The following is a 23734-nucleotide window of genomic DNA, read 5'->3' as shown; positions in this document are numbered from 1 at the left end:
TCACTTAGAGAAAACTCTTTTTAAACATTGTTAATTAATACAAAAATACATTTGGATTAAATTTAGTCATAGAGAACTAAATTTTTAAAGGAAAAAAGAAAAAAAAAGAAAAAGTCATTGACTGACTTACAATTAATTGTTCAACTATTGTATATCTAGGGCTCTCATGAATACCTCAGTAAAGTTTTACAATTATCTTGTGAAAGTTACTATCATACCTGATTAGCAATTAATTATTCCACAAACCAGTTGTTGTTTCATGAATAAAGGGATTAGAAACTAAGAAAGCCTTTAAAGTCTGAATTTATGTTCAAGATTAGATTAAGAATTATCTAGATAAGTGGGTCAATAAGTTTGACAGTTACACTTAGATTGTTGAAAACCCTCAATTTTAACCACAAATCTCAAAAAAATAGTGCTTTACTGACTATATTCACAAGTAGTAGCATTAAAAATTTGAGATTTTTAAGCCATGCCTATTATCCTAGCTAATCAGGAGGCTAAGATCTGATAATCACTGTTAGAAGCAAGCAGGGGCAGGAAAGTCTGTTAGACCCTTATCTCCAACTAACTACCATAAAAGTCAGAAGCAGAGCTCTGGTTCAAGTGGTAACAAGCTACCCTTGAGCACAAATAGCCTGGAACAGCACCCAGGCACTGAGTGCAAGCCCCAGGACTGATAATAAGCTGGGCATGGTAGGGACAACTGTAATACAAACACTAAGGAAACAGGTAGGAGGATTTTGAGTTTGATGCCTCTTAGGTTACATAGAAAGACCCTATAACAAAAGTAAAAAATAAAAATAAAAATAGATTTTGTTTTATCTCAAAGCCATAGTGTGATTTCATTAACTCTAAAAAAATCTAAAATCCAATTATAAACAGCTACATATATATAATATAGTATAATATAAAATAAATACTTCACTGTACATATTGACTATATGTAGGGCATAAAACTCCACAAACTCATACTATACCATAAGTTTAACCTACAACTACTAAGCCAGTCAAATGTATTAAACATTTAATTAACAATTTTTAATGGCTTAAAATTCAAAAGTGATTTACAGAAGTAATTTGAATGGCCAGGGCCTCTTTAAAAACTGAATAAGGAAATTTGAGCTGATGTTATTTCTCAATAAATTCATCTGTACAAAAAAAAGGTGTTATAAATCATTTCATCAGTTTTAAAGCTGTACTCAAAAGTTTAAAAACAACATTCAGTGCTTAGAAGCCACACCAAGCACAAGAGAAAAAAATTCTTAAATCTGCTCACCAGCCTTTAATTATTTATCCCTTTCTCTATTCAACACCAAATCTAGAGTAGTTTAGTGTAGGGAAAGATACAAGTATTCTAAAGGAAGAAGGCAAAATGAAAATTACATTAATTTATGTAGCTCAAAGTAGAATTTTAAAAAATACTAATATAGAAGTAATACATAATTTCTCTTGCCACCAACTAGCAAACAAATATATAAACAAATAAGGTAAGAAATGGGAAAAATAGGTTAGCTGCCTGAAATTCATTTTATAGCAAAAGGCAAAACTGTTTAATTTTTGTTTAACTGTTTTTAATACCTGTTAAAGAGAAAGAAGGATGATTTGGAAATCTGATCAGTTCTGAGTCACCAAGAGAAGTCTAAGACAACTTGCACTGCCTAAAACCAAAGAAACTATCAAAGACAGATATATTGAACATAATGGGAGCTTCACTGATTAAAAAAAAAGGGGGAGAGGAGGATAATTTTGCCAACCAAAGAATAATTCCAAACCCCTAAAAATGCAACCCACGTTTCCCAATTGATGCATGGGACTTCCACTTCTATTTAGGATGGAGAAATATACAACAGTCACTCCAGGCCTAATAATAAGAGCGAGCAAGAATAAGTTACAAAACTACAGTTAAAAAAAAAAAACAAAGAAAGAAAGAAAGAAACTAGTGAGAGATAGAAATAGAAAGAAATTAGTTCAAGACCGCCAAGCAAAAGTTAGAAAGACTATACTACTAAAAAAAATGGTTTATGTCTGTAAACCCAGCTAGGTGGGCGGAAGTCCAAGGCCAGTTCTAGGATGAAAAATAAATAAAATTTAAAAGACTGAGGTATGGCTCAAATCGTAGATCGCTTACCTATCAAATGCAAGGCCTTGTGTTCAAACCACAGTACTGCAAAAAATAAAAAGTAAAAGTAATAGAGATTAAGATGTGTAATTCCCCCAAAGAGGAAGCATTATCTAGGAGAAAAAAACACAGTAGTAGAACAAGAACTGGCATGCCTTAAATGGGAACAAAGAGGAGCTAGCTGAACTTTGTCAAATTTTAAGTGACTACGTGAGGACCTGCATGAATTAGAACAAAGAGAAGTTTCATTCACTGAGCAAATTGGAAACCATTCAACAACCCTTTCCTATAGGTCTTCACTAAGAGTTCCAAAACATACAGCACCGAAAAGAGGTAAAAGACATCCATGCCCTCAGGGATACAGGTCCTTGCCCATAGGAAAAGCAAGAGGAAGTCTGGGGTTTGAAACAAAACAGGAGAGTTAAAAAACCTTCTGCAGGCTATCAAGAGGCACAGCTCTGTCACCAAAGTACAAGGCACCAGGCAGCAGATAATGGGAAAGGAAGGCTAAGAGAAATCCTTCAAAAGCAAATTGGGTCTTTCCTACTGCAACAGTATCATCAAAATGTAAAGGCACAGCAAAAAGACAAGATCTCACAGGTAGATGAGAATTTAACATCTCTCCAGTAACCCAATTAGATGCAAGCCTGGATATAAAGGCAGAAAGAGACAGAGAGAGAGACAGAGAGAAGTTGCCCCATAGTTCCAAAATCTAACCACTGTTTGGAGTTTTGCTTGTGTTCAAAACCCAAGCTCTGTTAAAATGTTAAGTCCTCACATTCCCATGAAATCAAACTAGGAATGCATCTGCTACTGGAATAACTGAGTCCCAACTCAACCACAAAAGATATTGATTTAGTAAGTCACATTACACATTACAAGAAGGAGTTTGCCTTTTTCCTACAAGCATAATAAAATAATAGCAAAATATTAATAAAGAAGAAAAACCAAACACTAAATTATTTGATTATACCATAGGAATGTTGGAAAGGAAGAACAATAAAATGAACAAAGACAAAACAAAAATAACCAATAGAAAAGAGGGCTTAGTGGTATGGCACAAATGGTAGAGAACCTGCCAAGCAAGTACAAAGTCCTCAGTTCAATCCCCAGTATTACAGAAGAAAAAGAGGAGCTAGATGCCAGTGGCTCAAAACTGCAATTCTAACAACTCAGGAGGGTGAAATATGAGGATAGCAGTTCAGAGCCAGCCTAGGCAGGAAAGTCTAGGAGTGGAGCTGTGGCTAACCTTGAGCAAAAGAGCTCAGGGATAGTGCCCAGGCCTTGGGTTCAAGCTCCATGGGCAACAACAAAAATGAAGAAGAAGAAGGAGGAGGAGGAGGAGGAGGAGGGGGAGGGAGGAAAGGAAGGAGGAGTTGGGGAGGAGGGGGGAAGAAGGAGGAGGAGAGGAGGGGAAGAGGGGGAAGAGAGGTGATGGGGAGATGGGAGGGAGGAGGAAGAGGGGGAGGGGGGAGAAGGGGGGAGGAGGGGAGGAGGAGGGGAGAGGGAGAGGAGAAGGGGGAGGAGGGGGAGGGGGAGGGGGAGGGAGAGGAGTAAGAGGGGGAGGAGGGGGCGGAAGAGGGGAAGAGGAAGGGGAAGAGGAGAAAAGGAAAACTTATTCATCTTATTCATATACTGTCTAAAAAATTCTGAAATATCAAGAGCATATATAAACTGAGTATGAAGAGATAAAAGAAGATATTTTGTACAAATAATAACAAAAGAATAGTAGTTATACTTAGACAAAAATATTGTAAAGGAATTTAAGAAAAATAAAACAGGGGCTGGGAAGGTGGCTCAGTGGTAGAGTGCTTGCCTTGCATGCATGAGGCCCTGGGTTCGATTCCCCAGCACCACATAAGCAAAAAGAAAAAAAGCTGGAAGTGGTGCTGTGGCTCAAGTGGTAGAGCGCTAGCCTTGAGCTGAAGAGCTGAGGGACAGAACCCAGGCTCAGAGTTCAGGTCCCATCACCAGACCCCCCCCAAAAAAAGAAAAAGAAAACAATGAACAAAAGGTTATTAAATATTGATAAAATTATCAATTCAATACAGGATATAACAAGTATAAATACATATACACCAAAAAATTATTCAAAAATATTAACAGACTTCATAAAAATATACAAGAATCTTCTTTGTACAATTACATAAAAGAATATTATACAAAAATAATAACAGGATGGGGCTGGGAAGGTGGCTCAGTGGTAGAGCGCATGCCTTGCATGCCAGAGGCCCTGGGTTTGATTCCTCAGCACCACATAAGCAAAAAGAAAAAAAAAAAAAAAAGCTGGAAGTGGCGCTGTGGCTCAAGTGGTAGGGCTCTATCCTTGAGCTGAAGAACTGAGAGACAGAGCCCAGGCTCAGAGTTCAGGCCCCATGACCGGACCCCCCTCCCCCCAAAAAATAATAATAACAGGATGAAAATAAGAAAACTTGAATATATACAAGAACTAAACAATATGGTTCTGAACAAAGAAAAAATTAAGAGAACACTTGAAAAATCTCTTGACAAATACAAGTTTTATAGGATGCATTAAAAGTAGTTGCAAATGCTTGGTAAAGAAATGTATGCATTATCCTGCCCATGTAATTGTAGCCCCTCTGTACAGTATGTTCTCAAATAAAATAAAATTAAATTAAAAAAAAATAAAAGTAGTTGCAAGCTGGATACAGCCACTCACCCCTACAAAGGAATTATAGTCAACGGAAGATCATGGCTCAAGTCAATCACAGGAAAACAAAACACAAAATCTTATCTGAAAGACAACTAAAGCATAAAGGGCTGGTAGCATGGCCCAAATGGTAGAGTGGCATGATAGAAAACACAAGGTCCTGAATTCAAGTCCCAGTAACATTTAAAAACTATATAGATATCTAAAAAAGAAATTAACAGAAATAAATATGGCCCTGAACAACAAAATACACAAAAAGCTCAAGTAAACAACTTAATTCAACACTTAAAGAAACTAAGCCCAAAGTCTATAGAAAGAATGAATAAAGATTATAGGCATGCATTACCAAGCACAGTGATAAGGGTTCCTAAAAAATATAATAAGAAAAAAATCTGTTCAATAAATGAGTCTAGGAAAATTGGATATGCACATAGGAATAAAATTAAATGTTTGTACCAAACCAATCAATAAACAAACTCAGAAATGAGTTTGGAAGGAATGGATGAATTTCTAGCAAACGTTGACATGCCCAAAATAAACCAAGATGACTTAAACCAACTTAACAGACCCATATCAAGCATCGAAATAGAAAGAGCAATAAGAGACCTCCCATCCAAGAAAAGCCCAGGACCAGATGGATGAATTCTACAAGGTCTTCAAAGCAGAACTGACACCAATACTACTCCAACTTTTCAGTGAAATTGAAAGAGAAAGTTCACTATCAAACTCTTTCTATGAAGCAATCACAACCCTCATCCCAAAACCAGGCAGGAACTCATCAAAGAAAGAGAATTATAGACCTATTTCTTTGATAAATATCAATGCAAAACTTCTCAACAAAATTTTGGCCAATCGACTTAAACAACTCACCAAAAAAATCATACACCATAATCAAACAGGATTCATTTCAGGGATGCAAAGCTAGTTCAATATATGCAAAACAGTATAATTCATCACGTCAACAAGAGCAAGGATAAGAACCACATGATTATCTCAATAGATGCCAAAAAAGCATTTGACAATTTCAATGCCCCTTTATGATGAAGGCTCTGGAAAAACTAGGAATCCATGGAACATTCCTCAATATAATAAAGGCTGTGTATGACAAACCTACAGCCAGCATTATACTTAATGGTGAAAAGCTAAAGCCATTTCCTCTAAACTCAGGAATGAGACAAGGATGTGTACTCTCTACACTTCTCTTCAATTTAGTATTCGAATGCCTAGCTATGATAAGACGATGCAAACATAGAGGGGATCTGAATAGGGAAAGAATTAAAAGTATCCTCTTTGCAAATGATATGATCTTGTATTTAAAGAACCCCAAGTTACTTGAGCTGATCTGAAACTTTGGCAAACTAGCAGGGTATAAAATTAACCCTCAAAAATCAATGGCTTTTCTGTATGCCAACAATGAGAAAAGCATGGCTGAAATCAGGAAAGCAACTCCTTTTGTAATAGTCCCATAGAAAATAAAATACCTAGGAGTTAACTAAAGAAGTGAAGGATCTCTATGATGAAAACATTAAAAACCTGAAAAAGGAAATTAAAACTGACTAAGGAAGTGGAAAAACCTCCTATACTCCTGGATTGAGAGGATTAACATCGTAAAAATGGCAATACTGCAAAGACTATCTATAAATCCAATGAGATACCTATCAATATCCCAAACTCATTCATCAATGAAATAGAAGAAGGAATCCAAAAATTCATATGGAACAATAAAAGGCCTGAATAGCAAAAACTATCCTTAGCAGAAAGAACAGCAGTAGAGGAATATCAATACTAAACTTCAAACTGTACTACAAAGCCATAGTAATCAAAACAGCTTGGTACTAACACAAGAACAGACCTGAGGATCAATGCAATAGAACTGAAGACCGAGAAATGAACCCACAAACATACAGCCACCTAATCTTTGATAAGGGAGCTAAAAAAATAGAATGGAAGAAAGACAGCCTCTTCAGTAAATGGTGCTGGCAAAATTGGTTAGACACCTGTAGAAAACTAAAGCTAGATCTTTGTATATCACCCTGCACCAGAAGCAACTCCAAATGGATCAAAGACCTCAAAGTCAAAGTAGACATCCTGAAAACATTTCAGGAAGGAATAGGAGAAACTCTAGGGCTCCTTGGCACAGGTCAAAATTTTCTTAATAAAGACTCAAACACAACAAATCAAAAAAAGGTTGGACAAATGGGATTGCATGACACTGCAGAGCTTCTGCATGTCAAAGGACATAGCTAGCAAGAACAATAGAAAGCCCATGGATTGGGAGAAGATCTTCACTAGCCATATGACTAACAAGGGTCTCATATCTTTTATTTTTTTTTTGCATCTGGTCCTGGGCCCTGAACTCTGGGCCTGGGCGCTGTCCCTCAGCTCTTCAGCTCAAGGCTAGCACTCTACCATTTGAGCCACAACGCCACTTCCGGCTTTTTTCTTTTTGCTTATGTGGTGCTGAGGAATCGAACCCAGGGCCTCATGCATGCAAGGCAAGCGCTCTACCACTGAGTCACCTTCCCAGCCCCAAGGGTCTGGTATCTAAAATATACTTAGAACTCAAAAAATTAACTCCAACAACAAATCCTCAGAAAAACAACTGCCTGATAAAAGACTTAAAGAGAAACTTCTCTGAAGTGGAAATAAGAATGGCCAATAGACACATGAAGAAATGCTCAACTTCTCTAGCCATAAAAGAAATGCAAATCAAAACAACATTGAGATTCCACCTCACCCCAGTTAGAATGGCTATTATCAAGAAATCTAACAAGCCGGGCGCGGGTGGCTCACGCCTGTAATCCTAGCTACTCAGGAGATCTGAGAATAGCGGTTCAAAGCCAGCCCGGGCAGGAAAGACCGTGAGACTCCTATCTCCAATAAACCACTAGAAAACCGGAAGTGGCGCTGTAGCTCAAGTGGTAGAGCGCTCGCCTTGAGCTGAAGAGCTGAGGGACAGCGCCCAGGCCCAGAGTTCAAGCCCCATGGCCGACAAAAAGAAAAGAAAAGAAAAGAAAAGAAATCTAACAACAGATGCTGGAGGGGATGTGGCCAGAAGGGAACCCCACTGCATTGTTGGTGGGAGTGTAAACTTGTTCAACCACTTTGGACAGCGTTATGAAAGTTCCTCAAAAGACTTCACATACAACTCCCCTATAACCCAGCAATCCCACTTTTGGGCATTTACCCAAATGATCACAAAGAAGCTACCAGCACAACTATGTTTATCACAGCATTATTCACCATAGCTAACATATGGAACCAAACCAGATGCTAAGATATGGAACCAACCCAGATGCCCCTCAGTAGATGAATGGATCAAGAAAAAAAATACACACACACACACACACACACACACACACACACACACACAATGGAATTTTATACTGCTGTCAGAAAGAATGACACTACCCCACTTGTTAGGAAAGGTAAAGACTTGGAAAAAATTATATTAAGTGAAGTAAGCCAGGCCCAAAGAAACATAAGTCCCATGGTTTCCCTTATTTGCAATAACTAGTATATGTCAGAAAAGGTCAAGAACTATGTACATATGACCATATAAGATGATGCTAAGTGAAATGAACCCAAAATAGGGACACAGGAGGTTCTATCTTTCTTGCTGTTCTTTTTAATGCATTTATAATGTACTATGTAATTATTTTTCTTTCTTTTGTCTGTTCTTCCCCCATGGTATAACCCCTGTTTTCACTGTATTTGATTCCAGTACCCTGAATCTTGTATATACATTTTTCTGATTTGGGGAGGGGAAGAGAAATAAAATGCTGAAATAAGGATACACGTTGACCTATTGTAACAATGAGATGTACAAGACACTACGTTGAAAATGAACTTTACAGGCTGGGAAGGTGGCTCAGTGGTAGAGCACTTGCCTTGCATGCCTGAGGCCCTGGGTTCGATTCCTCAGCACCACATAAGAAAAAAGAAAAAAGCCGGAAGTGGTGCTGTGGCTTAAGTGGTAGAGCGCTAGCCTTGAGCTGAAGAGCTGAGGGACAGCGCCCAGTCTCAGAGTTCAGGCCCCACGACCAGACCCAAAAAAAAAAAAAAAAAAAAGAAAGAAAGAAAGAAAATGAACTTTACAACTTCGGGGGATGGGAGGGAGGAGTTAGGGAGAGAGGGAGGGAAGAGATGACAGAGGAAAAACAAAGGAAGGGTAACAATGTTCCATAGGAAATGTACTCAACTTACTTATGTAACTGTAACCCCTTTGTACAGTATCTTTACAATAAAAATATATATATACTAAAAAATAAGTGAGTCTAGGAAAACTGGATATGCACATAAGAATAAAATTGAATGTTTGTACCATATACAAAAACAATTCAAGGATTTAAAAATCAATTTAAATGTTAAAGTATCTAAAATATCTAAAATAAAACTCTTTGAATAATAGAATCAAAATTGGTCTTAGAAATTATCTTTTCTGACTATGAAAAAAAAGCACAGGCAAAACAAACAAAAATAGGAAGCTGGAACATTAAAACATTTCTACAAACAAAGGAGTCCACTGAATGAGAGAAAATATTTGCAAACCACTTATCTAATAAAAATGTAATGCTCAAAATACAAAAGAAACTCAGAAAATTCAGTACCCCAAATTCTAACCTGACTTTAAAATTAGCAAAAAAATCTGAAGAGGTCATTATTCCAAAGAAGATGGTCTAGTAGGAATATAAAACAAATGATCAGTATCACTAATAACTAGTGAAATGCAAATCAAAACTAAAACGAGGTATTACATCAAAAGTTTTAAAGTATTGGTGAGAGGGTACAGAAAAGGGAATCCATTTGAGCCGCTGATTCAAATGTAAATTGATACAACCAATGGAAAATGGTTCAGAGCTTCTTCAAAGAGTCAAAAACAACAGTTATATGAGGTATAGATAGAGAGACAGAGATATAGACATAAATATAATGAATGACATATTACCTAAAGGACCTATCTACACTTTCAGGATCAATACAGCTTATTCAGAGTAGCCAAAAAAATGAAAATAATTAAGTGTCTAACAATAGATGAGGGGATAAAGAAAGTGATGTATGTGTTTGAAATATATTTTTCCTGATAGAGTTACATAGAAATATTACTAAAACTTTAAAAATATCCAAATGACTACAAACCAGGCTACACTAAAGCCACCAGCACAACCATGCTCATTGTAGCATTGTTTACCATAGCTAAGATATGAAATCAACCCAGATGCCTCTCAACAAACAAATGGGTCAAGAAAATGTGATATAGATACACAATTGGATTTTCTATGCTTCCATCAGAAAGAATGACATTGCTCCATTTGTAGGAAAATGGAAAGACTTGGAAAAAATTATGCTAAGCTTTGATGCTATTCTTAAGATATTTTGTTATATTTTATAAATCATAACTTACATATACGAGATAGATGTTTTCATATGTATCTAATGGCATAGTTTAAAAATCCAATCATGTTTTACTTAAAAACAAGTATATACATTCCAAGAAATGTGTCATTTAGTCAATTTTGTCATTCTTAATCCAAAACCAAGAACTCAATGACCAGTCTAAGGGAAATAATCTATACAACAGAATTTTATGTAACGGTTTTAAAGGAATAAAGCTATTAGCTTTATCACTAATGTAGGATATACTAAATTTATGAGTTAGATCAGTAATACTTAGGCTAACACTCCATAACTAAGCATTTATAAAATTTTGGAATTATGTATGCATTTATGCAGGCAATTGTATTCACATACACTTTTTATAGGAAGAAAACCCATAGTATTTAGGTTCTTAAAGAGAGAATGGTGGGGGCTGGGAAGGTGGCTCAGTGGTAGAGCACTTGCCTCACATTCATGGGGCCCTGGTTTTGATTCCTCAGCAATGCATAAGCAGAAAAGACAACGGAAGTGGTGCTGTGTCTCAAGTGGTAGAGTGCTAGCCTTGAGCTGAAGAGCTGAGGGACAGAGCCGAGGCCCAGAGTTCAGGCCCCACAACTGACGAGAGAGAGAGAGAGAGAGAGAGAGAGAGAGAGAGAGAGAGAGAGAGAGAGAGAGAGAGAGAGAGAGAGAGAGAGAGAGAGAGAGAAAGAGAGAATGGTGATCCAAAAATAATAATTACTATGTTAGCTAGTCTCTAAAGATAGCTCCCAATAAAACAAACTTCTTGTTTTCTGCCTTATGTGATCTCTTCCTACACAGCATGTGTACTGAGTAATTTACTCTAAGAAACATAATGCCAATCTTAGGCCTGAGCCCTATGAAGGTCTAACATGTTTCACTTTTTGTACTTTCAAGAATCTTGAACTACCACAGAAGAAATACCATTATCATGCAAGAAGGGGAAGGGACCACATTAGACAATGAGAACTCCTGATATTCCTTCTGACACATCCTGTCATATCAACTCACAAAGATGACAGTCAACAGAGTGAAATGTCATAGACATTTAATGTGACATCCATAGTCACATTAGAATCCCCAAGAACAACCAGCAAAAGACAACAACAACAAAAACTCCATATCAGGCCCAATTAAAGCCCATTATCATGTAAAGTAAGAACATGGATATTGTGTGAAGTCATAGAAGTTTGGAGAGTGATAATAGGTAACCAAACAGTCATCTGGGTAATCTTTGTTCTCGCATGTATGCACACATACATACACACTATACTGATACTATTTTATATTATACTTACACTGAACAAAAACAACTATTTAGACCAGGCATGGTAGGTAGCTCAGGCCTGTAATCCCAGGATGTGGGAGGCTGAGACAGAGGGATCATGAGTTCAAGACTAGCTGGGTTAAATAGCAAAACCCTGTCCCCAAAACAAACAAATCAACTTGCATTTCATATATTAAATTTATATAGGTCCTTTTTATTATATAAAGTAAGATACCTATGATCCATATAGGTTTGCACTTAGAATTAAGAGTTGTAAAGTGGAATGAGGATACTCAAAGAACTTTTTATTTTAAATATTACAGTTATTACTCATGCAAAATTCCTTCTTTCCTCTGGCCAAATAAATGAATAACATCACATTGAAAGAAACAAGCAAAGCTCAAAAAAATAAGACATAGAAGCTAGACGTAAATGACATACATACATAATCATAGACATGAACATATGGAGATAAATCTGTATACTACATATAAATATAAATATATATATATATATATATATATATAAATGAACACAGAACATGAGTCTAACTAGAAGATTACTTAGAAGAAGGTGAAGGGAAAAGAAAAGGAGTATAAATAAATTTGAGATACATGACAAGTATATGCAAAAGTAGCATGAAGAACCACAATGAACGCTGTTGATAAACAGGGGGTTAGAAGGGAGAAAAAGTTGGGAGGTACTAGTGAGAAAGATTTGGGCTTAACAAGGGTGAAAGACATTGAATATGGCTGAAACTGACTGTTAGCATGTGTGAAAAATAGAACAATACCAAAAAAAAAGTTGTTTGAGGCTAAGGAGAAAGATATTTTTTACTTTACTAATGACACAGCATTGTATTGTGTTATATTAGCCTAATCACAATAATGTTTACTGAATAGAAATACTTTTTGCTTATTAATTTCCACGTTAATCTTGCAAATGATACTCAAGTAGAAAACAAATTCAAATAGAACTAAGAATCTTGCCCCAGAACCAAAAGGCAAAGCAGAACATAAACAATATGAAAAAAGCCAGATACCATTTCATCTATTCAATTTAAGTGAAATGAAGATATAAACAAACTTTGTGGTGGCATTTTTTTAATCTACTGTATTTGATTTTTCAAAATAAAAACATCCATTTTCCACAGCCAGCTCTGTTACTCAAAAAGGCAAGAGCCATGGCTTTGGCAAGAACAGATTTACTTGACAACTATACATATTTTTAACTCTCTGAATACCTAGCTAATGATATTTCTAGTTTGTTTTTTAATTTAAAATTAGGCTTTTTTCTTCTTTCTCACATTTCTCTACCATCAGCAAGTTTTTTATATTTTCTTAGGCACTACTTGGCCTTTTTGAACCTCAGATTTCTCATTTAAAAGTGAGAATCACTACATTCAAATCACTTACCAAAGGACCTGACCTTTGCAAACACTCAAAGTTGCTTGTTATTAGCATCCTTCTTATGGATAACAAAATGATACCAAGGATCAAGGTTCCTAGGATCATGATATCTATCTACACAACAGGTATTCCTATCCTCTTTCCTAAGAGAACTTGTATTTTATTTTATTCTATTGCCCTCACCCACCTGTCTATAGGCAGGCAGGTCCAGGGCTTATCACTAGTTCATAGGTAACACCACAATCCTTGGTCAGTATTAGCTCAAGAACAGGTGTACAATAGTATTCAGTTAATGAATTATGAGGAGTGGGCTGGGAGTGGGACTTAGTGGTAGAATGCTGCCCTAGCATACATGAAGCCCTGGGTTCAATTCCTCAGTACCACATAAACAGAAAAAGAGGCACTGTGTCTTAAGTGATAGAATGCTAGCCTCGAACACAAGAAGCTCAGGGACAGTGCCCAGGCCCTGAATCCAAGCCCCAGGACTGGCAAAAAAAAAAAAAAAAGCACAGACTGAAATATGAAGAGAAACATTACCAGCAGATTTGAGGAAAGTATTCCTCACTCCTAGAAAAAGGTTATATAGGCACATACCTTCAATCCAAGCATTTGGAAGGCTGGGGCAGAAAGTCTCAAGTTCTAAGCCAACCCTAGATACCCAGCAAGATCCTGTCTCAAAATAGCAGAAAGAGAAGTGCAAGGAAGGAGAGGAAGGGAAAAGGAGGAGGAAAAATGAAAGGAAAGGAAGAGAAGAAGAGAGGAAAGACAAGTAGGGAGAATAGGAAGAGAGAAGATAGAAGAAGGAATGGAGGGAGAGTAGAGAGGAGGGCGGGGGAGGAGGGGGAGAAAAGAGCTACAAAAGAGATTTTGATGAATCTTCTGGCAATACTATACTAGAAAGTGGCCAGAAAGTGAGGACAATAGAGCAAGAGCTAGAAAGAAGGCAGAATGAGGTTCCTGATGTCATCGAGGCAGCACCGGGCCCAAACCACCTAGGAGCCTCTGAACACCCTTCGATTTGTAAAACCTTAGATGTGAAGCCAATTTCTTTTTTTTTATTTTTAATTTTTTTATTTGAAAATCTTAAAAAAAAAAAAAGCAGAGGGGTTATAGTTACGTAAGTCAGGCAAAGAGTACATTTCCTTTTGGACAATATTACCGCTTCCCTTGTTCTCTCATTTTTACTTTCTGTTATATGCAACCCAAAGCATGCAATGATAGATGTTCCTCAACTTAAAGCAGGATTGCAGTCAAATAAACCCATTACAAATGAGTTGAAAATGAATTTCTCACATCCACTGAGCACATTATAGTTTAGCAGTACAGTCCACTGAAGACATCACTGTGTATTCTGGTGACCATGTTGCTAATTGAGAGCTTGCTACCATTGCAAGCACCTCAAAAGAGTATCCCACCACATACCAGTAGCTCAGAGAAATACCAAAATTCAACAGAAAAAAAAAATTAAACATTTACACTCATGTTCCTTTTCAAAATGAAAGTCTCTAGCATGATTACCTAAAACTCTGAAACAAATAGGAACATGAGCTCTGACTTTTCAATACAAAACAAACCATTTGCCAGTCAGAATCTGTTTGACAATGCCTCCAAACAAAGAAAAGGTTCTTGAATTCAACTCAACAGGCCTTTATTAAGTGCTTCCTGTGCCTTTAACTCACCAAACTTATCCTCAAGAATCTCCCCAGCTTTGTAGAAAAGCAATGGCATAGTGGCTATGAAGTATCCCATGACACCAACTGATTTCAGTTGGAATAAATTTATGGTGCTGAGCATGGGAAGAAAGGATGAAAAAAGCATGTGAGTTAGGAAAGACATCAATGGGAAGAGGGAGAAGAAGGAAGGAAAGTTGAGAGGGGAAAAGAAATCAGCTGCAGAAAAAGAAGATATTTGAATCTAATTGAAAGGATAAAAAAAGCTTCATCAGATAGATAAGGAGGGAAGGGATCCTAAACAGAAGCAAAAAAAGAGAAACTTGCACTTATGATGCAACAGCAATAGATAAAGAAAGTGAATGATGGTAATGAAAGCTTCCTATTCCTAAATGCTTCCCAGACTTGTAGATTAAAATAAAATCTACCTATACAATTTGCACAGTCAGTTGCTGGAAACTGTCTATGAACTTGATAATGTAGGCAGGGGTTAGCCTACAAATGTTATTCTACAGAAAGCTCAGAAAGCTTAATACAGACCCAGACAGATGATTCTGATGAGAAAAACTACAAAGAAGTAGCTGCTCCTAATGTATAAAATGAAATCAAAAGTAACTAAGACAAATCAAATGAGAATGTTAAACAATTATATGAAAAAAAGTTTGAGAATATTGTATTTCTACATCCCATTTATTTTTAGCAAGAGAAACAAAGCATGTAACAGGTAAAGCAGGGGCACATCTAAACTTTAAGGATAAGAAAAAATACAATGAAACAAATGATCAGAAAACCTTAAATCCTTACTTAAAATCTTTATTATCATTTGACCTGAATTTTAGTAGCTATCTTAGCTAGACTGATTATAAAAAGTTCCAGCTGAAGACATGGCTAAGCAGTAGAGTGCTAGCTTAACAAACATGAGATCCTGAATTCAAAATGCCAGTTCTGAGGAGAAGAAAATCAGAGTACATTCCACTTCTCCATTACTGCAGCAGGCCTGTAATTCAGTGAATGCCTCTATTTCCTGGAGGACACATGAAGTTCTTGATTTCAAGGCCAACCTCAGCGACAGAGAAACTCTGTCTCAAAATAACAAATAAAAAACAAAAACAGACAAACCAAAACTTTTGTATTTGCAGAACTCTTAGAAACTGAAAACCCAAACCAAAATTTTATGTCTGAAAAACCAAGCTGAAAATGTTCAGGAAAAACTTTTAGAGGAACTGAAGACCTACACTTTGAGTATCTAAGAGCTAAAGCCTCAAATTCCCAAGACATCAATTTTTCATAACAGTTTGCCAACATCAGACATACCACCAACCTTCAAAAAGTGATGAGTTATACCATGTACAACTCTTATAGCAATAAATTTTCAATTTACAAAACTCAAAGTCAATACATTGTGCCTCATAATCATTTAAGTTGGCAAGACTTTACATAAAAATTTAAAGTAAAGCATTGGAAATACTTGATTTATGTTACACAGCACTATGGAATTTAAACATTTGTATGCTCAATCAAACTCTACTTCTGGTCAATTCACTCACTGATTAGCTTAAATATAATTTCCTAACAAATACTTGCCCAAATGTAATATGAAAATCTTTAAAGAATTATCTTCATATTTTTTAAAGAAAATATCAAGTCAAGTAAATTTCCTAAATAGAAAAGAACCACCACAACAGAATAATATCCCAACATGACCTTGTGCTATAAAAGGCATGAATTGTATTGAGTGAATTCTGCCTCTAACAAGAACCTTCTACAGAGAGAACCAAGAAGGCAAAGCCACGAAGGCCTTCAGTCCAGTAAGAGCCACGAAGCAGCGTGTCAGAAAGAAATTGTTTTTCTGCTCCTTTTGATGGGTTATGCTTTCAAGTCAGGAAATTAGAAACAGGTGTGCCAGAGGGCACACACATCCTCGCTCCACACTGAAAAACAGGCGTTTTCAATTTTCAAACATGAAAGGGACTCCTGTTGAATGAAAGAAGAAATGAAAATCCAGCTCTGTTTCTGCGAACCATATGAAGGGAGCTTAGAAAGTCTTTGACAAGTTGCTTGCCTTACTCCTTCTCCAACTGACAGCAGGTAGTACTTGACAATAGGAAGGAAAAGGCATTCTTTTAAGTGAGAACAATCAAAGGGAGAAATACATGAGGGATCGCATCATTGGAAGTTTAACTCATCACTTGATCTTATTACTCTTTTTTTTCCCACCATTTCTTTACCTCATGTTTTCAAATTAGAAGTCTGTTCTTTCACAAAACAACAACAAAGCAATGCAAACTAAGTATCTAGTGCAAACACACACACACACACACACACACACACACACACACAAACACGTCTGAAAAAATGCAAACTTCAAAAGAACCTTTGGGCTCCACTTGATCCGCTATAGTCAAGATCTTACCTTCCCTGTATGACGTCCTGAGCACTGCTGGAACGCAGGACAATGGAGGCATTTCAGTGAGTACATAAGTGGGAGCCGGGCGCCGGTGGCTCATGCCTATAATCCTAGCTACTCAGGAGGCTGATCTGGGGATCACGGTTCAAAGCCAGCCTGGGCAGGATGAGCAATGCTAACCTTAAAGACATTAGTGTGGATGGAATTGGTAGGGAAGGCAGGAAGGGAATGTACTTAAGGCTACAACAATGCTTGTCATCAGGCTCACTGAGGTGCCTACAAGTGATTCTGGGAGGCACACTACAAGGTTCCCCAGAGGAACAGATGCAGCAGAGCATTAAAGCCTAGCAAACCTATCCATATAGGCAGTACTTAAAACATATTTCTGCACTGACAAGAAACTCCATATATCATCAAGTAAGGTCACAGCTTTTGAACCTTTTAGGACTGAGTCTATGTTATTACTTCTCGTCTAGCATATACAGAATTGCACAGAATAAAAATCACTACAGCCAGGCACCATTGGCTTATGCCTGGAATCCTAGCTACTCAGGAGGCTGAGATGGGAGGATTGCAGTTCAAAGCCAGCCCAGGCAGGAAAGTCCTTGAGATTCTTATCTTGAATTAACCACCAGAAAACCAGAAGTGGCCCTGTGACTTAACTGGTAGAGCACTCACCTTGAGCTGAAAAGCTCAGGGACAGCACACAGGCCCAGAGTTCAAGCCCCATGACCACCAACAACAACAATAACAAAATCATTACAACAACTGCTGCTTTATTACTTGAAAGCAATTAAAAGTCACTTTTCCAAGGAATAAAATACCTGTTAATTTATACATGAAATTATATCCTGTGTTTCAAATTTTAATTCAGAAGAATATTTAAAACATCCACTCACCTGTATGTAAAAAACAAAGCTTAACATGAATTAAACAGTATTCCCACTTCTCTTTCATGGCAAAAATCCACTGAAATATTACTGCTATCACAAGACAGCAGAATTATTAGTTTCCTTTCCTGAATTATCGCCAATGAGCATACATTATGTCACAATCAGAAAAAAAAGCCAATTTATTTAAAACTTTTAAGACATTATAAGAAAAGCTGTCATATTTAACTGGTTTCTTAGGAAATGATCTGGCATAATTTAGAATTCTGCTTTACTGTGATCTACCAGTGACTTTAGTAACACTAAAAAAAAAAAGGGCAATAAGCCAGACATTCATGGCTCATGCCTGTGATCCAAGCTACTTAGGAGGCTGAGATCTAAAGACTGTGGTTTGAAGCCAGTTTGGGCAGGAAAATCTGTGAGATTCTTATATCCAATTAACCACTAAAAAGCCAAAGTAGAAAAAATTATATTAAGTGAAGTAAGCCAGACCCAAAGAAACACACGTCCATGGTTTCCCTTATTTGCAATAACTAGTATACATCTAGGATAATCTTACCAGATAAGCAGAAAAGGTCAAAAGCTATACACATATGACCATATAAGGTGATGCTAAGTGAAAGGAACCCCAAGATAGGGACACAAGAGGTTTTATCTTTCTAGCTGTTCTTTTTAATGTACTCATAATGTACTGTGTGAATTTTTTGTTTCTTTTATACGTTCTTCCTCCATGGTATAACCCCTGTTTTCACTGTATTTTAATCCAGTGCCCTGCATCTTATATATACATTTTTCTAATTTGGAGAGTGGAAGGGAAATAACTAAATGCTGAAACAAGGATACAGGCTGACCCATTGTAACAATGAGATGTACAAGACACTGTTGAAAACGAACTTTACAACTTGAGGGGGGAGGGAGGAGTTGGGGAAGTGGGGAGGGAAGGGATGGTAGGGGAAAAACAAAGGAGGGGGTAACAATGCTCATAGGAAATGGACTCATTACCTTACTCATGTAACTGTAACCCCTCTGTACAATATCTTTACAAAAAAAATTTTTTAAAGCTATGGCTCAAGTGGTAGAGCGCTATCCTTGAGCAAAATATGATCAGGCCACCCAGGCTCTGAGTTCAAGGCACAGACACAGACACAGACACACAGACACACACACACACAGACAGACACACACACACACACACACACACAAAAGAAGTATTATATTAAAAGTACAACAGGTGTCAAGTCTCAGAACAGAATTACCAACCCAAATCATGATTTTAGTTCTTGGAAGTATGCTAGGAATTTATATACTCTATTATTGTAAATAAATTATATTCTCCCCAGCCCCAATATCCAAACAGTCCAAAGGGCCAAGTTCTTTTAAGATGATGATATTTACAAACGTTAGTGTTTCATCTATGCTCACATCTAAAAGTCACAATTCACCAAAGGGTTCTCATGGCTTTATTCCCAAGACTACTACATATAAGGCCTCAAATTATTTCAACTTAAGTAGCTAGTCTTTGCACCAAGTACTGTAAGAATCTTGCTGAACATAACAAGCTTTAAAAAGTTTATCATTTCATACAGACAAGAAGGTTCTGAAAAGCATAAGTGTCAGCCCTATAGTGAGAAACATCACTGCCTCAACACAGTGGATTAAAGAAGTACAGGTTGAAAGGTCTGGATTCTACCAGTATAATTGATCTGTTTGTTTAATTGCGTGGCCAGTGTTGCTTCTTACTAGAAGAATCACTGCTCTTCATTGCAAAACAACTTCAGAGATGAAACATCTATCTTCATGTATCTTCCAAAAGTAGGAATGTTTCCCTACTGAAAAGAATATCTACTTCATACAAGGAAAAAATTGATTATTCAAAGCCTTCTAGAGGCCACCATCCAAGATGCCAAATTAAGCTCCAAATATCTCTCCCTTACCCATCTTCCTCAGGCATTCTCTGCTCAGGACAGAATACATGACTTCCTTTTAGATAGGCTTGGCCTATCTCACTCTACCATGATGTATTTGGCAGAAAGAAAATAATGATAAAAGAAAAATACTCAGGGGATGGTTACACAGAATCACAAGTTTAAGGGAAGCTTGGGATACAGTTATATTTCCAGGCCAGACTGGGTTACACAGTGAAATCTTGTCTCAGAGAGAGACAGAGACAGAGAGAGACAGAGACTGTTAAAGGATACACTATGGAAATAAAATATGGAGTGAGGATAAGAAGAATTACACAATTATATATTTTAGTCAAGGAAGATCTCCATGATCTCCTCTCCATAAGAAGACAAGCCAGGAAAACAAAGAACTGATATGGTAGAGCTGAGGGTTGAATTCCTCAGGGTGGAGATCTTAGGGACAGGAAACAACTCAAGCAAAGGTCCTAAGATGGAAATATTCATGGTGTGTTTAAAGTACATAGCAAGACAGCCAAGGTAGCTGAAACTGAGTGGCCAAGGGAAGATATGCAAAAGGACCAACTTGAGAGGAAGATGGGACATATTTAAAATAAAGCCTTATATACTCTTCTTAAGAACTTGGCTCTTCCCTTGAGTTATATGGGAAGCAAGTGGACAGTTCAAAATAGCAAACACATGACTTGAGTAAGATTAAACAACGTCAATTTTAAGAACTGAAATTAGTAAACACAAAAATAAGCGAGTGATTAGGAGGCTACAGCAACAATCTAGAGACCTTGGATCTTTTAGAAGCAGGGGAGAAAGAGACTAGCTTCTTTCTAGAAGGAAGGGAAATGGAAAGCTAGAAGGAAGACTAAAATGATTGAACAGAGTTCTAAGCATAACTGGGCTTTAATTCACCAGATATGTCTGTGATAAATGGAATACAAATGAGGGAAAAATTACTGTACTGAAAAGGAAGGGGATGAGGAAGAGGAGGCGGTAGCTAGCAGCAGTGGCGGCAGCAGCGGCGGCAATATGAATTTTTGCCTGACTCTCCCCAACCCTTGTAGAACTTGTATCCATCTCAGCAGCAGTTTCCAGCAGACTATCTCAGGGTTTTTGAGGTTTTTTGTTTGTTTGTTTTTTGGTGGTACTAGGGCTTGAACTCAGAACTCACACTTGTTAGGCCAGCACTCTACTGCTTTACCACTTGAGCCACACCCCTATCCCTTTTTGCTTTCATTTATTCTCTAAATAGGATCTTGTGCTTTTTGTCCAAGGCACTTAGACCATAATTCTCCAACATTTACTTCCTAGTAGCTGGGGACCACAGACATAAACCACCACAACTAGGCTTGTTTTTTGAGACAGGGTCTCACTAACTCTTTGCCTCCTTCTATTGGAGGATAGGATATAGACTCCCAAATGGCTAAGATTACAGAAATAACCTACCACACTCAGTCTAACTTTTCCATCTCTTAAAATCTCATTCACTTTCAAAGTTATTCCAGGCAAATCATGGCCACAATTCTCCACACAGCTCTGGTTTCTAGTCCTGCCCAGAGCTAAGACCTAGAAAAGCAAACAACCTAGAAAATCAGCAAGTACTGAGCTTCAACTAGAAACCAAGTAGCAGACATTTCTTCCCTCCAGATTCCTTTGGGAAGATTCTACATCTCCTAATATCTAGTTGTTATCACTGCCTTCTAGACCCAGTGTTTCTCTTTAAGAGGAAAAGAAAAATAGCACAGACAAGTCACAGAAAACCAGTATTAAAGTCAAGCAGAGCATAAACTGAATCTTCTGCTTTTTTTCCTCTTTCTGACCTAATCCTTCATCTGTTCCTCCTTTCCATAGATAGAGACAGATCACAAAATGTATTTTACATTTCACATCTCATGTGTTACTAAAAAATTGTGTGTGATTGGCAAATTGAATCATATTTACAATGCTATATAAAGAAACTCCATGGTGAATAACCTTTTGCAAAAAGTAAACATCCTTTTAGAAGAGGCTGAAGCCATGTATATAGTTCTTATTTGTCATTTACATATGATGCTCTTCCATCTGCAAAGCTCTTTACCAGGCACTCACAAGACATCCCAGCCTTTCTTTTTTTCTTTTTTTTTGGGGGGGTGGGTCCGGTCATGGGGCCTGAACTCTGGGCCTGGGCACTGTCCATCAGCTCTTCAGCTCAAGGCTACCGCTCTACCACTTGAGCCACAGTGCCACTTCTGGCTTTTTTTCTTTTTGTTTATGTGGTGCTGAGGAATCAAACCCAGGGCCTCAGGCATGCAAGGCAAGCGCTCTACCACTGAGCCACCTTCCCAGCCCCATCCCAGCCTTTCTTTTCCCAAGAGATTGCTTTAAGAGGACCCAAAACAAGTTATTTATTTTTAAAAAGAAGCTTCAAATAAAACCATCTTCCAGTTTACCAATTCTAAAATATATTTTTGTCATATTTAAAAAGTTTCTGGAATCAGAATGTATACTAGTATGATGATGTCCTCCTATGCAATCCTATAAGCTATGGTGGCAATAAAGTGCCATTGTCTCTAGATGCAAGCTATTCATATTTGTTGTCCTCTTCAGTTATGTGCATGACAGAACTACATGTGTTGAGTTTACAGCTATTTAGAATGTGTTTAAAGGGGGGCTGGGAAGGTGGCTCAGTGGTAGAGTGCTTTCCTTGCATGCATGAGGCCCTGGGTTCGATTCCTCAGCACCACATAAGCAAAAAGAAAAAAGCAGGAAATGGTGCTGTGGCTCAAGTGGTAGAGCACTAGCCTTGAGCTGAAAAGCTGAGGGACAGCGCCCAGGCCCAGAGTTCAGGCCCCACGACCGGACTCTCCCCCCCCCCCAAAAAAAAGAATGTGTTTAAAGGGTTGCAATATGATTCAGAATTCAAATGAAAAGTGATTTCACATAAACGAAGGCATGGAAGCAGCAATAAGGTCTGAGCTCATTATTAGTGAAACAACTACTTCTCAATAGAACAACATCCCCACTTCTACAGGTTCTTGTAAAATAACAACCATGTGTTAAGTAATGAAAAAACAGCACAACATACTTCATTAGACAGAGCCTTCCTTTTCTTTTCTTTTCTTTTTTATTGTGAAAATACCATACACATGAGTTACAATTACATGGGCAAGATAACGAGTACATTTCTTATCAAACATTGTTGCCTCCTCTTTGTTTCCCCTTCCCATCCCTTCCCATACTCCTCCTACATCCCCCCCCACCCTATCCCTCCCGCCCCCAGCCAAAGTTGTAAAGTTCGTTTTTTGATATAACGACTTATATATCTCCTTGCAATGGGTCCCCTGTATCCTTATTTAAACAATTTGTTTTTTCCCTTCCCCTCCACAAATTACACCAACATCAAATACAGTGAAAGCAGGGGTTATATCGTGAGGGAGGGATATACAAAGCAACATAGAAATCATTTTACAAACGTTAGAAACAATTGCATGAAAGAAAAAAAATATTTGAATACTTATCTTGGGGTTCATTCCCCTAACATCAACTTATCTGACCTTTTCTGCTTGACTCAGACATATACTAGTTATTGCAAATAAGGGAAACCATGGGACCTATGTTTCTTTGGGCCTGGCTTACTTCACTTAATGCAATTTTTTCCAAGTCTTTCCATTTCCTAACAAATGGGGCAATGTCATTCTTTCTGATGATGGCATAGAATTCCATTGTGTATGAGAGCCTTCCTTTTCATTAGTATTATTTTCAAAAAGTATATTCTATAAAAGTGGCTTAGATTCAATAGGACACACAAAGTATGAAGCCTCTATACTGGGCCAAAAAGTATACGAAGTGTCTTCCATCTATCAACTCTTTGCATTTGCATGGCAATGATGGATGCTAGTAGATAGTATTCCTTTTGTACAAATGTCCACCTGCCCAGGTCCCATAGCTAATGAGTCTGAGTGCTCCCTATCTAGCTAGGCAAATTCCCATGATGCCAGAACATTTTGTCAAG

General features: G+C 37.5%; 1 protein-coding gene across 3 annotated transcripts in view; it reads right to left on the bottom strand.

Moving 5' to 3' along the window:
- Positions 1–23734, bottom strand: part of Tasp1 (taspase 1) — a 199189-nt gene that overhangs the window by 80968 nt on the left and 94487 nt on the right. For 2 of the 3 annotated variants that reach the window (XM_070006733.1, XM_070006735.1), the window contains one exon: positions 2132–2167. The exons of the other annotated variant lie outside the window; for it this stretch is intronic. In XM_070006733.1, coding sequence (XP_069862834.1) covers positions 2132–2167 — 36 coding nt within the window. The remainder of the gene's footprint in view (positions 1–2131; positions 2168–23734) is intronic. 3 annotated transcript variants of the gene reach the window in all.

The sequence above is a fragment of the Dipodomys merriami genome, unplaced genomic scaffold, assembly GCF_024711535.1.
Source record: "Dipodomys merriami isolate MVZ:Mamm:240054 unplaced genomic scaffold, mDipMer1.0.p SCAF_7, whole genome shotgun sequence".
NCBI lineage: Eukaryota > Metazoa > Chordata > Mammalia > Rodentia > Heteromyidae > Dipodomys > Dipodomys merriami.
This window is presented reverse-complemented; position numbering and strand designations above follow the sequence as displayed.